This window comes from Schistocerca piceifrons, chromosome 2, assembly GCF_021461385.2.
Source record: "Schistocerca piceifrons isolate TAMUIC-IGC-003096 chromosome 2, iqSchPice1.1, whole genome shotgun sequence".
Classification (NCBI taxonomy): Eukaryota; Metazoa; Arthropoda; class Insecta; order Orthoptera; family Acrididae; genus Schistocerca; species Schistocerca piceifrons.
In genome coordinates, this window is record NC_060139.1 from 718,280,020 (window position 1) to 718,297,117 (window position 17,098).

The 17,098-nt window shown below is 40.0% G+C and overlaps 1 protein-coding gene across 2 annotated transcripts in view; it reads left to right on the top strand.

Annotated features, from left to right (window-relative positions):
• The window catches only part of LOC124776909 (2-phosphoxylose phosphatase 1), a 146,184-nt gene that overhangs the window by 105,289 nt on the left and 23,797 nt on the right, over positions 1-17,098 (top strand). For both annotated transcript variants that reach the window (XM_047252118.1, XM_047252119.1), the window contains exon 5: positions 16,365-16,731. In XM_047252118.1, coding sequence (XP_047108074.1) covers positions 16,365-16,731 — 367 coding nt within the window. The remainder of the gene's footprint in view (positions 1-16,364; positions 16,732-17,098) is intronic.

Here is a 17,098-nt window from a genome sequence, read left to right on the forward strand (position 1 = left end):
ATCCAAGGTCAATTTTGGCATGATGTTGATGCAAGAAACCTACTCCTACGATCGTGTCATAGCCTTCCCTTACCCATGGCACTACCTCCATGCATGCATTAAATCGGAATTTCTCTGTTTGAAAGTCAACTGTCACTGACCCCAGAGGTGTGACCTCCTTGTCTCCCACTCCACACAACCTATAATGCGGTGAGTCTAGCTTCCTTCATCCCATTATATTCCTGGTAGCCACTGACACTTGCGCCCCTGTGTCCAACAAAATCTTAAACTTTTTAGTTTCTATGGATCCTACCACTGAATTCCACCTCTGCATACGTATTTGTAGCATTGAAATTAAATAGGAGCTACCTTAGCTGGGTCTTGGGTCCCCTCTGCCATTTAACGCTTATCCACCTCCCCTATCTCCATTTCTCCATTCTCCCCGCTGCCAATTCCCACTCCCTCCTTTATTCCTCGGTGACTGGGTACATTGCCTCTGCACATGTCCCGTACGACAACACTTAAAACATTTCACACCCACTGTAAACACTGTTTGCCTCTCGCGTACCCCTGTTGCCTTGTCTATTTCCTCACATTGAATTGCCAGCTGAATGGCCGAATACAAATCTTTCAGAGTCCCTTCACACACTTTCCGTGACATATGCACTGGTAACCCTGTCAAAAATACATCACATGACCTTTGCTCAGCCTCCTGCAACAGAACAGTATTCACTTCATTGCTCTGACCCAACTTGTAAGTATACTCATTAAGTTCCCTTATCCTAACCAGAAATTTCTCCATCGTCTCCCCCCTGTCTCTTTGACATTGTACTTAACCTCTCTCTAAAGTACCGAGTGCTATTCTATTTTTTGTACCTTTGAAAAAACCCTTCCTTTAACTTCTTAAACTGTTCTGCCTTCCTTAAGGCCTCAGAACACTTTACATATGTTTTTGCTTCACCCATTAATATTATCTTGGCTATATGTAGCAACTGATCATCAGATCAACCATTCATCACCGTTGAAGTCTCCAAGTCCTCCACAAATGAACGCACATCCTCAGATGCCTTGCCAGAAAATGGAATAATCAAACTTGCGACAGCTGGATCAATCTCCTGCACCATAGGCAACAGCGACTGATCAAATGCGGATTCCCACTTACTTTTAGATATTAATTCATTTCTCAACTGCGTATTGTGTGCTGTCAATCATGCTACTTTTTCCAACAAAATCCATACCACTTCTGGTTCCGACACACGTTGCTTCCTTGACTCTGCCATTGTGTTGCTTTCGTTCCCAGTTAGTCTCAAAACAAAACATTTAAGTACAAGAATAACCTGACTCCCTACACCTCAGTCGTACTTGGTAACATCATACTCAAATCAATAGAAAAGTAATTAAATGCCACGAAAAAAAAAAAAAAAAAATCTTACTGCCCCAAATACACTGACACTTACTCTGACAACAAAAAATACTATGCACACTCAAAACATCTACAATGGCCTTCCTTGAGCCACACTCGAAAACACTAAAAAGAAAGAAACATCCAACACTCAAAAGAAAACTCGTCAAAACTCACCACATCTTGTGACTGTAATGCGGACAGTGGGCTCGAACATTGTGCTGGATAGATGACATCCGCTATTCTGACACCAAATGTAGTGAAAACCGAATGTAACAGCAACACCAAATATAATGGGAAGAGGTAAAAGGCACTGTATTAAGACACGTCCGAGCTTTCCAAATGATTTATTGTTTCCAACTACAGTGCCCCTGTTCCTCTCGATCTACGTCACTGGGTCCCACAATGCTGAGGATACCACTTTGCTGTCTGTGAAACAGCTTGGTGCGGAATGGCTGCCTCAGTGACCCGTGCATGCACTGCTGTATTTTGCCCTTGCACGGCAGTGGAGTTGCAGCATCGTCAGGATGCCGGCAGTTGATTCAGCGGTCTGCAACCCTGCCAACACAGCACCGCTCAGCATGAGCCACAGGTGGCCAACTGCATGCTTCTCGCTAGCATGGCAAAGATCACGGCGACAACAAGTGCCTGCAATTCGGAGTCTGAATCTGCGGCCCTCGCCTCAGAATGCCTCCAGCGTGTGTTGGAAGTCAGGACGACTGCCCGCGGTAGCGAGCCGTGGAGTGGCCCGCCACTGGCTGGCTATGGACCCCGCGTCAACCTCAAAGGGTCGAACCAGTGACCTGCCGTGGACTGGAACCCTGGGGCCCCATCTGATGCTGCGTGTAGATGGTGGTGTGACATGCCCCGCTGTCCAGGAGAGCTGTTGCATGTGAATGAATCTCGTTAGAAACCCTCACCTATTTATACGCGGCTGCACGCCTCTGTTTTGCCATATGTGCCGCTTCACATCACATACTCATAACATGCTAGGTTGGCCAGTGGGCCCCTTCTGCCTGTGAATTGAGACATGCAAAACTGCTACGTATACTCTTTCAGCAATTTGACGGCCTTGTGGCCTCTATTCTACTTCGCAGCTGCTGGTATGCATAGCTCACTGCAATCTGGCCCACACCTGGCTCTAACTTGTGCTCAGATTACTGCACAAAACTAACTTTCCCTATCCTGTTGCTGCTACAACCACCTTTGCCCTCATGGACCTGATTCATGGTGCAGTTACCGCAATGCCCTGTACTCAAAACAGTTCATACAGCCATAAACATTCCATCCCAGCAGCAGTCATGGATATCATAAAACCTATTTACAGAGACCTGGCAAATCCTGAATTCCTGAAGAAGTGTCTGCATGGTCAGACTCATAATCCCAATGAGTCATTCAGTAATCTTATATGGACTCACCAAAAAACGTTTACGGTGGAAGGAAGACACTAAAGTGGGGGGGGGGGGGGGGGGGTCAGTGATGCTGTATTGCTTTTAATGATGGCAACATTGGTAGAGTGAAAGTACTGCTGCATATGGGAATTAATCCTGGAGCAAACTGTGCAGAGGACAGTTGGTCACTAAGGAATCCAGGAAGAAGAAGAAGAAGAAGAAACTTGGAAAAAGATCAAGAGGGTGATATACAGTACAGTGCAGGGTGCTTCTGAGTGACTAAAAAATAAAAAATTAAGCATATATTAAGTGAGTTACAGTCTTTTGAAACTTTAGGAGCCGTTCATGAAAATTTACATTTTCTGTTGCATTTTTCCCTAAATCTCAGAAACCACTTCGAGTAGAGTATTCAAATTTTCAGTGAGTAATAACATACATATCCTGAATCTACTGAACTAAAAGAAGAACATAATGTTATGTATAATTAAAATTATTTAGGGTAATGTAAGAAAATACACAAAATTTTAACCATGTAATTAAAGGATTGTATTTCTGAAAGCAGTGGCTGAAATGCAATTATTGTAGTTCAGTAGACGCAGAACGCACTGTTTCATGTCAATGGATACAGTGGTTCCTGATTCTTGAGATACAGTAAAGCCAAGTCACTAAATTTAACATTGTCATGATAGGGCGTTCCATCTCCCCTTAAAGTCATTTAATGTTTCTCTCATTGCTCTCTTTACACTCATTTTCACTTCATTTGGCTTTTGTTTGTCAGCTAGGTTTTTACTTCTCCTGAATATGAGATAAGTTCTCTTTGTTTACATAGCAGTTTTCTAACATGGCTACTAAACCAATGCAGGTCTTTCTAATTGCTTAAGGCCTTGTTCAGAACATGCTTGTCTAGAGTATATTTCATGATTCCTTTGAATTTTTTTCCATTCGTTTTCCACATCTTCATCCTCATCATTGAGTATTTGATGCTGACTGCTCAGACACTCTGCAATTTGTACCTTGTCACTCCTGCTATGCAAAAATGTCTTCCTACCTTTCTTAACATTCTTTGTCAGATCCATTGTCATAGATGCTGTCACTGACAACTTCCTGTATGTTAAATGATTTGATAAGTTGGGATCTGTTTCTTGCCAGGAGGTCTAACATGTTACCCTCACGAGTTGGTTCTGTAACTATCTGCTCAAAGTAACTTCGTACAAAACATCCAGAACAATGTCACATGAATCCCTGTTTCTGACACCAGTTCTGACAGCATGAAATCCTCAATCTATACCTGCCAAGTTGAAGTCACCCCCTATTACAACAGAATGATGGGGAAAATTATTAATGATATATTGTGCAAGTTCTGTTTGAAGTACTTTACCATTTTTGACTAATTTTTGATACCCAGTTTAATTCACAATCATATTCCATGATAACCTCACTAGATTTTATCAAATTCCTTACTGCAATACATGCCACCACCATTGGCATCTAACCTATCCTTATGACAAATATTCCAGTCTGAACTTAGGATTTCATTGTCATTAATATTTGGTTTCAACTAACTTTCTGTTCCTGACACTATCTGTTCATTATAACCTTCAGTATGTGATACTAATCCTGGAACCTTTCCTTGGATGCTCCTGCAGTTAACTAAAATCATATTCACATTTTCTGTGTCTGATCTCCAACAACAAATGTTCTTTGAGGACACTGTGGCTAATTTATCAAGAAAATCATCTTTGATTCCAAGGGAGGGTTTCTCTAACCTAAAAATGCCTCATGTGCTTGCCACACATCCTCCTCTACCTTATTAGCCACTTCCTGCATGTAGTGCTTGCGTGACTTGTTAAGGGGAACCCTACAAATCTGTACCCAATAGCGCAGATGAAGAAATTCCATCCGATGTCATTGCAGAGTCATCTGAAGCTCTGGTTTAGACCATCCACTCCACTCCAAATCACAGGACCATGATCAACCCTGGGTACTATGCTACAAATAGACAGGTTAGCCTGCACCCCCTGCGTGGTGCTAGTTGCCTTCACCAAATCAGCCATACTGCCACCCCACACCACTAAGTTAAAACCTTATGCTGGTACACAGCTTATAGTTGAGATCAGTGCACTCTGGTTTGTATACTTACCTCATGCAGTAGCTTTCAGGTAAGCAGAGTTTCTAGTAACAGGTAATTGTGGATACATCCACTTCAATAGAGAAATTTATTTCTTTTTAAGACTTTGCCATCTCAGGGCGTAGTGAGAAATCTGCAGAGCAGGTTTTAGTGTTTCTTTATTTTCTTCATTATATTTTGTGTACATTCCAAACTCAGTAGCACCATTTGAGATCTTATATCTATTTTTATACACTATGGTATGGCTAGGGACTGTGATTGTTGTGAACGGACAAGAGGATAATTGACTGCTATCATGCATGAGATAAGTATGCAAACCAGAGTGCACTGATCTCAACTAAGCTGTGTACCAGCATAAGGTTTAAACTTAGTGGTGTGGGGTGGCAGTATGACAGCAGGTAGAACATCTGCCTAATGGGTTCGACCCTTCTGTCCTTGCCAGCTGATTGGCTTCTGAGGGCATCCTTGGCTCCTTTCGGTGGATGGCTGATTTGGTGAAGGCAACTAGCACCACGCAGGGGGTGCAGGCTGTCCGAGCTGTCTGAGCTTGCACTCTGTCTCTCATGATCTCAAGAACCTTCAACACCACAGCGCGTCAGCAATCGTTAGTAATATATTAAAAAGTTAGAAACCCGCCTCGATTGCGTAAAAAGCACCTAGTGTTAACCTAGGTTTCGGCGTAGATAACTACACCTTCTTCAGAACAATAAAACCCTCAAGTGCCTATGAAGACCTTTGTCAATGATTAAAAGAACACCACAGCTATACATTTGTAAACGAATAAACGGGAAAAACACAAACAGTAGATGTGTACAAAGTCTAAACCACTACCTAACTTAATGGCTCTGGGTCTCAGGTATAAAGAGCATATTCCTACTAGAAGCGGTGACGGTACTAAGGGCTCTACTTACGCGGAACACCTTGTGCAAATGGCTCATGCGCTGAGCCCTCCAGTTAATATCGAGTTACTTCATGCCGAGGTTAAGGGCTTAAAACTGGATGTTTTGGAAGAAATGCAGATCTTTATGCATCTGCAACATGATAAAGACAATATCCTTAACGACCAACTCCTACTAAGAAACAGAAAATGTTTTGAAGGTTTCGCACCTTTAATTTGTTCTTCATACTTGTAAATCTGATGATCTGGGGATTTTCACATGCGTGCGCTGATTGGCGAGCGTGGTTGGTCAAGCTGTTCATCTGTTTTCTTTTTTCCTCATTTCCTTTTATGATGAAGGTATTTTAGCCTGTTGAACATCTCACGCTTTATCCCTATATCTTTATTACCACAACGTCTTTAGATTATATCCTCTCTGCCCCCCCCCCCCCCCCCCCGACCCCCCGCCCCAGGCTAACTATTGGCTTTAGGAATAGATTTGAAGAGTTACTCCTGTTGTCATAGGTAGCTTCATATATGTTTCTTTCCCAGCATAAGCAACCGTGTGCGGTTATTTTTAGGCTTCATCTCCTATTCAGCTCGTCGCTTATTCTGCCCATTCTATATTTAGCCACGACCCATGTATAAACTTTCACGTATTTGTATGTGCATGCGCATTCAAGTAACTTCCCTTGTCTTGCGCATGTGCATAGGTAGCGGGTCGGGCGTGTAAGTGAGCGACAATTTGTAGCTGCAGTTTATGGCGGGTCATGGCCCATCGAACATGGGCTGGTGTGAGGTGGAGGTTACACCATTAAGTTAAGTAGTGGTTTAGACTTTGTACACATGTACTGTTTGTGTTTTTCCCTTTTATTCCTTTACAAATGTATAGCTGTGGTGTTCTTTTAATCATTGACAAAGGTCTTCTTAGGCACTTGAGGGTTTTATTGTTCTGAAGAAAGTGTAGTTATCCACGCCGAAACCTAGGTTAACACTAGGTGCTTTTTACGCAATCAAGGCGGGTTTCTAGTTTTTTAATATATCTAATGATCTCATCGTCATTGGGACTTCAGGTGCCTTCCATACCACTGAGCTGTACCTTTTTCAGTTCATTCCAGTGATTCTACTTTCACACTTCTATATTTTTGCCTATCTCTTTGTTTTTTTCAGTACGTTATTTATAAGTTATGAAAAGGATAGATTTATAACAACAAAAACAGTCAATTATTGACAAAATTATTTAATAAGATAGATAAAAAAATCTACCGCCAAGTGGCACACATGCACATAAAAGACAGTTGCAACTGGCAAGCTATCTGAGCCACTGGCTCCAAAAGCTTCCCAGTCACAACCATATTTTGTGTGTGCATCCTGCCGTCACTTGAAAAAGATAGATTGCTACTAACCATGAAGCGGGGACACTAACTCATAGACAACCACAGCAGAAAGACTGCTATACATTTACACTTTTGGTAACTACAAGCACTGTTGAGAACTATGTACACAATATTTTTAGATTTTTTTCTCTTGTTCCTTTTACTTAGCTAAATCTAAATACAAAAGCCTTCCTGAAAGTATTTATGTGCAGAGGAGCATGAGTTGGATGATAAACAGAAAAAAGAAGTGAATAGAAACTTCTGAAATGAGGTTTTCCAGAAGAATGCTGAGGATTGTATAGGTAGACTGGATAATCAATGCTTCGGTACTAACTGAAATCAGAAAAAAGGGCTTTATGACAAAACTTGATTAAAATTAAGAATAGGTTGACAGGACAGGCTGAGGATAATTAATAATGGAGGGAAATGTAGAGGGTATAAATTGTAGAGGGAAACCCAGGTTTGAGTACAGTGATCAGGTTCAGTTGGATGTAAGTTTACAGCATTTACACAGAGAAGAAGAGAATTCCACAAGATAGACTAGCATGGAAAGCTGCATCAAACAATTCTTTGGTCTGATGATCGTAACAACAATAACAACCAACTTGTTTACATCTTTTCTTACATGCTGGTAAATATTAGTTTTTTAAATCTTTAACAATGTTTCATAGCATTACTAAAGTAAAGCACAGTAGCTTCAAGGTCTATAACTTGAGTTGTCATTGGCAAATTCTTTGGTCTGATGACAGTAACAACAATAACAACCAATCTATTTACATCTTTTCTTACATGCTGGTAAATATTAGTTTTTAAAATCTTTAACAATGTTTCATAGCATTATTAAAGTAAAGCACAGTAGCTTTGAGGTCTATAACTTGAGCTGTCATTGGCATTTCCTTTCCAAGATATATTCACTGTTTTACTTTTTACAAACTTCAATGTAGTCTTCCATTCATGTACCATACACAAATAATGATGTGTAACTGGTATTCCAACTTATCTGCAGCTTTCCTTGGTAACTCAGTAAGGATATTGTTTGTTCCTGAAGAAGGCAGGAAGATTTATGTTTAACATTCAATTAACATCAAGGTCATTAAATATGAGTCACTAGCTTGAATAGGACATACGAGGGGGAACGCAAAAGTAACTGGAATCGCTGCACATCATGTACTTGTAGTAGCAGGTTGTGCCCCCAGAGGGTTGTAGTAGGAGCTCTGCTGAGTCATTCTGCCACACGGCATCACACAACAATGAGAAGTGTGGTTTCTTTGGCAGTTATTTGAGTGTGCATACAGTGCAGACGTGAGACGAGGAAATGGCTAGTTCTTACAAACAACGTGCGGCAGTGAAGTTTTGTTTCTTGCTCGGCAAGAACGCAGCAGAAACTGTTGCGATGATGATTCAGACAGCCTACAAAGACCATGCTCTTAGTAAAACGCAAGTGTATGAATAGTTTTCTCGGTTTAAAAAGGGAGAAATGGTGGTTGAAGATCAGCCCCGTTCTGGTCGACCTTCAACTGCTCGAAGCGAAGACAACATCGACAAAATCCGTGATATCATCAGTGAAGATCGACGCAGGAAAATCAACCAACTCGAGAACTTGTCTGGGTTGTCCTGGAGCTCAATTCAGCACATCTTGACCATCAATTTGGGGATGTGGAGAGTGGCAACAAAATTTGTTCCAAAGCTTCTTACCAGAGATCAAAGGGATCGTCACGTTCAAGCCTGTCAACAAAGATGACTGCCTTGACCCACATGCCCTGTTCACCAGATTTAGCACCCTCAGACTTCTTTCTATTCCCGAGGATGAAAAGAGACTTGAAAGGGAAGCGTTTTGTGGATGTGGAAGATGTAAAACGCAATGTCATGAAAGTGCTAGCAGGTATCAAAGAGGATGAATTTAAAAGGTGCTTCAAACACTGGGATGAATGTTTGGACAAGTGTATTAATGCTAATGGAGAGTACTTTGAAGGAGATTAAGGTTGTATTTGAAAACAATAAAGTATATGCTCTTTAGAAAGAAATTTCGGTTATTTTTGGGTCCCCCCTCGTACATGGGGGAAATTGACCATGTTGTTGAAAGAACCATCCCAGCATTCACCTTCACCCATTTGGAGAAACTATGGAAAACCTAAATCTGGTTAACTGGACAGGGGTTTGCATCCCACTTTCTCCAACTGCAAGTCCATTGTCTCATCATCTCACATAGTTTGCCTACTGATTGTTGTTTTTCAGGTTCTTTACAGGATTATTTAAGTGTGACTAGGTTAATTTTTGATCCTATTAATTGATTTCCATTACATATGTAATGTGAAAGCCATCTAACACAGGGTCTAATTACATTAATGTAACCACCTATGTTCAACATCAATGTGCAATAACCACTCACAGATGGTAGCCAGTAGCACTAACGGTGGAGGGTATATAAAGTGTGTTGGGGGACATGGAAAACAGTTCTGTTCTTATCATAATGCGAAAACAAAGAGCAATATCTGATATCCAAAAGGGCATAAGGAAGGAAGCATTTCCAAATTGCCTAAGTTTGTAGCCTGTCTGTGTGCTACTGTGGTTAAAGTATCCATGCAAGGAAAAATGGCACTGTCCAAAACTGGCACCAAGGCAGCTGGGATGCACCACAGGCCACAGGTGACAGAGGTGAATGACAGAGGTGAGTATGGCAAATAGATACGCAATTGTTGAGCAACTGACTGCCCAGGCAAATCAAGGAAAACCAACAGTGTTTCCTCAACAATGGTCCAGCAAATGTTCAAATGTTACTTTGTACGGGCCTCCACAGCAAGGCCTGGTTTGTGCACCCGTGCTGGCTGCTGTTCATTGATGACAAATGCAAACTGACATCCATTGAATGGCAACAGATGGCCTTTTCAGATGAATCACATTTTATGTTCCGTTGGACAGATGGCCATTGGTGTGTACAGCGGGAAACATCCGAAAGCAAACATCCTACTACAATACTACAATCATTGGAAGGGTCCAGTCTGGAGGAGGGAGCATTATGGTCTGAGGAGTGTTTTTGTGGTATTTGCTGGGTGATATTGTCATTCTGGAAGGCACAATGGATCAACAATAGTGTACATCTATCCTTGGGGGCCAAATCCACCCATACATCCAGTTTGTTTTTCCTTGGCACAATGGCATCTACAACCAGGTTAATTCAACATGTCACATGGCTCTCAAATAAGTACATGGTTTGAAGAGCACCAAGATGATTTTACCATTCTCCCCTGGCTGCCAAACTCCATGGATTTCAACCAAATTTAGATACGTGAGACGACCTAGTTCAGGCTGTATGCACCATTGAGCCTCAGCTGAGAAACCTAACATAGCTGGTCACAGCACTGGAGTCAGCATGGCTTCTCATCCCTGTTGGTACCTTCCAGAACCTCACTGACTTTCTTCCTGCATGTCTTGCAGTGGTCCACGCTGCAAAAGGTTATTAAGGTTGCACAGGGGGTCACATTAATGTGACTGGACATCATATTCTTTTCAATGTTCTGCCACTTTTACAGACATTTAGACAATGCTGTTTTTCTTATCCTTGAATATGTATGCTGTATTTGAACTGCAGTGATTTAATTTCTGAGAACATTTTGTGTTTGGTTTGTTAAGTCTTGTTCTGTCTCATTAATTATTTTTCTGATCATATTATTTTTTCTTTGTACCACTTTATTTGCACTTTGATTTATATTTACTGGTCAAATACTGTTTGTTCTAATTCTCTTTTCTTATTTTATGAGGTTGTATATTTATTTTTCATCCATAGTGTATTGGCTTAAGTTTTTTTCCTAGGTAACATTTCATATGCCTCTCCAACGATGCATTTTCTTTATTTCCTCCCAGATTAGTTGCCTTGCTTATCTTTTCTGTCACAGCTCTTTGTTCTTCTGACATGTCTCCATTTTTTTAGCCTTTGCCACAACACTTATTTTCAATTGCACTTTGTTTAAAAATACAATATTGCACTCAGCTGTAACTACTATGTGATCACTAGTGTTGAAGCTTGGGTAGGGATGATTTAATTTAATTTGACGTTTGTATCATTGCTCAGATAGACTATAATTTATTTGATATCTAGTATTACCTGTTGTACCTGAAAAGCACTATCTTCTGTTAGAAACAATGAGCTAGGTGTTCCTTAAAACAATTTGATAGTGCTAATTAAATTCCAACAATCTTTTGCCTCTTGTGTTTACTTCTATGTTTCTTAATTTAAATTTACCAATCAGTTTTAGATTTTGGTGGCTGGATACACTGGCAGTTATGGTGACATTATCATTGGTATTTGTTATTCTATTTCCATTATTTGATCATAAATATCTTTGATTTCTCATCTTTGCTGTTTGTTGTTTGAAATGAAACACTCATATGACATTATTGGCTGGGACACCATACATGTTATTGTCTGCAAGTCTCTCTGTGTGATGCCAGTTCAGTGACTCACTCATCTTTGTAATGAAGATAAGATGAAGTAATTAGGACAACACAGACATGCAGTCCCAAGTGAAGACAACCTCTGACCTGGCCAGGAAGCAAAACCCAGAACCCCACAATCTACAAGCAGTATTGTTAGCTACTAGACCATGAACTGTGGACTTCTTACTCAAAAATAAGATAGTAATATGCTGACATGTACTGGAGACACTTTTAGTTTGATCAGTACTACTCAGTCATTAGAACGAATCTTGTTAATCATATTGTTCTTTCGTTTGCTCTGCAAACCAATTACTATGCCATCTGAACCTAATTTTTATTTCCCAGAAAATGTAATTATAAATCTCCCATGACAATTATAAATATCCCATGACATGCCATTCCACATCTAGTTTCACCTCTTCCATATTTTTTTTTTTTAAATAGCATTTTCATATTCCATGTTCCAGTTTTAAATTCATCAGTGCAGTATGCAAGGATATTGCTGACTGTCAATCTCAGAAGCTATGCTGAAATTTACCCATGCCTAAACCTTCCCATTGCTGATAATATCATTCCCTTTCTTTCTTCTCTACAATCATTCCTGACTATGTAAGTCATCATAGCCTAGAATAAGAAATAAAATATTTATTAAAACAATTCAAACTCTTGTTATTTCTAATCAGTTATTGGTTTTACTTAAAACTTGTTGTGAAACTGAGTTGAAGTTGTTAACAAACAACAATATAGGCCAGATGAGGAAAAAAAAAAAAACAATTTACAGTTAGAGACATAAAGAGACATAGTACCTATATAGTTAGGTATATAGATATGTCCTCTGTTTATTGAATTGGGGGGGGGGGGGGATTTAATTGTAAACTGTGCAAATATTAATATCATGTTTCCCATGAACCATGGTGGCTTGCGTGCCTCAGCGATACAGATAGCCATACAGTAGATGCAACCATATTTGAGGAGTATCTGTTGAGAGGCCAGACAAACATGTGGTTTCTGAAGAGGGGCAGCAGCCTTTTCAATAGTTGCAGGAGCAAAAGTCTGGATGGTTGACTGATCTGGTCTTGTAACATTAACCAAAACGGCCTTGCTGTGCTGGTAGTGCAAACAGCTGAAAACAAGGGGAAACTACAGCCATAATTTTTCCCAAGGGCATGCAGCTTTACTGTGTGGTTAAATGATGATGGCACCCTCTTGGGTAAAATATTCTGGAGGTAAAATAGCCCCCCCCCCCCCCCCCCATTCGGATCTCTGAGCAGGGACTGCTTAGTAGGACGTTGTTATCAGGAGAAAGAAAACTGGTGTTCTAAAGATCGGAGCATGGAATGTCAGATCCCTTAATCAGGCAGGTAGGTTAGAAAATTTAAAAAGGGAAATAAATGGTTTAAAGTTAGATATAGTCAGAATTAGTGAAGTTCAGTGACAGGAGGAACAAGACTTCTGGTCAGTTGAATACAAAGTTATAAATACAGAATCAAATAGGGGTAATGCAGGAATAGGTTTAATAATGAATAAAAAAAATAGGAGCACAGGTAAGCTACTATGAACAGTGTAGTGAGTGCATTATCATAGGCAAGATACACACGAAACCCATGCCTACCACAGAGTACAAGTTTATATGCCAACTAGCTCCGCAAATGATGAAGAGATCGAAGGAATGTATGATGTGATAAAATAAATTATTCAGGTTGAGAAGGGGGACTGGAATTCAACAGTAGGAAAAGGAAGGGAAGGAAAAGTAGTAGGTGAATATGGAAATGGGGTAAGGAATGAAAGAGGAAGCTGCCTGGTAGAATTTTGCTCAGAGCACAACTTCATCATAGCTAACACTTGGTTTAAGGATCATGAAAGAAGGTTGTATATCTGGGAGAAGCCTGGAGACACTGGAAGGTTTCAGATAGATTATATGATGGTAAGACAGAGATTTATGAACCAGGTTTTAAATTGTAAGACATTTCCAGGGGCAGATGTGGAGTCTGACCACAATTTATTGGTTATGAACTGTAGATTAAAACTGAAGAAAGTGCAAAAAGGTGGGAATTTAAGGAGATGGGATCTGGATAAACTGAAAGAACCAGAGGTTGTAGAGAGTTTAGAAAGAGAATTAGGGAATGATTGACAAGAACAGAGGAAAGACTTACAGTAGGAGAAGAATGGGTAGCTTTGAGAGATGAAATAGTGAAGGCACCAAAGGATCAAGTAGGTAAAAAGATGAGGAATAGTAGAAATCCTTGGGTAACAGAAGAGGTACTGAATTTAATTCATGAAAAGAGAAAATATAAAAATACAGTAAATGAAGCCGGCAATAAGAAATGCAAACGTCTCAAAAATAAGACCGACAGAAAAGGCAAAATGGCTAAGCAGGGATGGCTAGAGGACAAATGTGAGTACGTAGAGGCATATATCACTAGGGGTAAGATGGATACTACCTACAAGAAAATTAAAGAGATCTTTAGAGAAAAGAGAACCACCTGCATGAATATCAAGAGCTCCTTTGGAAAACTAGTTTTAAGCAAAGAAGGAAAAGCAGAAAGGTGGAAGGAGTATATAGAGGGTCTATACAAGGGCGATATACTTGAGGGTAATATTATGGAAATGGAAGAGGACGTAGATGGAGATGAAATATGAGAGATGATACTGGGTGAAGAATTTGACAGAGCATTTAAAGACCTACATTGAAACAAGGCTCCGGAAGTAGACAGCATTCCATTAGAACTACTGATAGCCTTGGGAGAGCCAGCCCTGACAAAACTCTACCATCTGGTGAGCAAGATGTATGAGACAGGTGAAATACCCTCAAACTTCAAGAAGAATATAATAATTACAATCCCAAAGAGAGCAGGTGTTGACAGGTGTGAAAATTACTGAACGATCAGTTTAAATACCAACACAAATTCTTTACAACCCAATGGAAAAACTGATGGAAGCTAACCTCAGGGAAGATCAGTTTAGAGTCCATAGAAATGTTGGAATCTGCAAGGCAATAGTGACCCTATGACTTGTCTTAGAAGATAGATTAAGGAAAGGCAAACCTATGTTTCTAGCATTTGTAGACTTAGAGAAATCTTTTGAAAATGCTGACTGGGATACTCTCTTTCAAATTCTGAAAGTGTCAGGTGTCAAATACAGGGAGCAAAAGGTTATTCACAATTTGTACAGAAACCAGATGGCAGTTATAAAAGAGTTGGGGGCCATGAAAGAGAAACAGTGGTTGGGAAGGCAGTGAGATGAGGTTGTAGCCTATCCCTGATGTTATTCAATCTGTGTATTGAGCAAGCAGTAAAGGAAACAAAAGAAAAATTTGGAGTAGGAATTAAAATCCAGGGAGAAGGAATAAAAACTTTGAGATTTGCTGATGACATTGTAATTATGCCAGAGACAGCAAAGGACTTGAAACAGCAGTTGAACGGAGTGGACAATGTCTTGAAAGGATGATATAAGATAAACATCAACGAAAGCAAAACAAAGATAATGGAATGTAGCCGAATTAAATCAGGTTATGCTGAGGGAATTAGATTAGGAAGTGAGACACTCAAAGTAATAGATGAGTTTTGCTATTTGGGGAACAAAATAACTGATGATGGTCGAAGTAGAGAGGATATAAAATGTAGACTGGCTGTGGCAAGGAAAGCATTTATGAAGAAGAGAAATTTCTTACCTGTTTCTGAAAGTATCTGTATGGTGTGTAGTCATGTATAGAAGTGAAACAAGGATGATAAATAGTTTAGAAAAGAAGAGAATAGAAGCTTCTGAAATGTGATGCTACAGAAAAATGTTGAAGATTAGATGGGTAGATCACATAACTAATGAGTAGGTATTGAATAGAATTGGGGTGAAGAGGAATTTGTGGCAGAACTTGAGTAGAAGAAGGGGTCGGTTGGTAGGACACGTTCTGAGGTATCAAGGGATCATCAATTTAGTATTGGAGGGAAGCTTGGAGGGTAAAAATCATAGAGGGAGACCAAGGAATGAATACACTAAGCAGATTCAGAGGGATTTAGGTTGCAGTAGTTACTTGGAGATGAAGAGGCTTGCACAGGATAGAGTAGCATGGAAAGCTGCATCAAACCAGTCTCTGGACTGAAGACCACAACAGTGACAACAACAATGTTGTTGGTTTTTTAACTGATACAGACTTCTCATCGTCAGGAATTAAGCATTCATGACCTGTTCACTTAGTAATGAAAATTTACAGAGTGATCCACAAATTGCAAAAATGGTTTTCTTAATGAGAATGTCAAACAAACAACCCATATTTTACACAAACTCCTAAACATTAGAATTTAAATTAATTAAAAAATCTTAATGTGAGGACAAGAAAATTTCTGTGTTCAGATGTTGCAGTGAAGAAAAAACTGACTCCAAATCTTGATAATAAAACATAGAAGGCACAGAAATTGAACTAAAAACCTAGATATAAATTCTGGGGTATTTTTAATAATGAGAAACATTTTCCTCATCAGGTAAGTTTCTTCCACTAGCATTTCCTACAAGTGGATTTCATATCTTTAACATTTTTCACGTTTATTTTTCTTGAATTTAAGTAATATTTTTGATGTATTGACCACCTTTTACTTGTTACTGGGGAGATCTGGAAATGATCTTTCATAATATTGAGATGTCCAGAAATCATAACTTTATCTTTCCTTTTATCATTGGACCATTTGTGAATTTTGTTCTTGATTAGTAATTGTAAGTTATGTGCATTTCCATACCAATATAACAGCTAACACTCACAAAATGTCGATACCTACCTTTACACCAGGCGAACCGTGCAGAGTACTCTGGCTTTTCTTGCGGGGCTGTTGCCACCAGAGGATCTGCAGAAAGCTGTGCTACACGAGTCACAGTCACTAGCATTTTGCTTCAATGACTGTGCGTGTGCAGCAGCCGAACAGCTCCGACGAGGTCAGACGGCAGCCGGAGTGGCACATCTGCACTCCCACCCAGCTGTTGCACGACTTGTCAAACAGGCAGCAGCTGTAGCTCTGGAGCGGCCACCAGGCGGGGGTACAGGGCCCGAGAAGGAGCCCGACACAGACCCTCGTCTGCTGCAAGATGCACTTCTGACTTACGTGTGTCATGCAGCTCCTCTACCTTGCGCTGATGATTCTTGCTTGCGCATGGAACAAGTAAGTCCTCTCATCACTTTGCATCTGTGTCACAGTTCCTGCTGTGCATGAAAATTTTAGCAGTGGAAACATTTTCTTTTTGTCATCATCATAACATAGTTAGATATTGATAAATACCTGTGTTGTGACTCTGTCCTAAATGGAAAACACTCTAATAGATTATTTTATATTTGTTTCACTCTTATGCAGAAACTAATTTAAAGATGACTTTGACTGTGGTATGTGGCTTAATACTGCATGAATATGATGTGGTAATTGTATGCTGATAATTACCAGTCACCTTGCATTCTTTATTTGATCTCTCAAGGTGGCGCATACAGAAAAAATATTGAGAAGAAGAAAAATGACGTAGGTTTTAAAATTACAG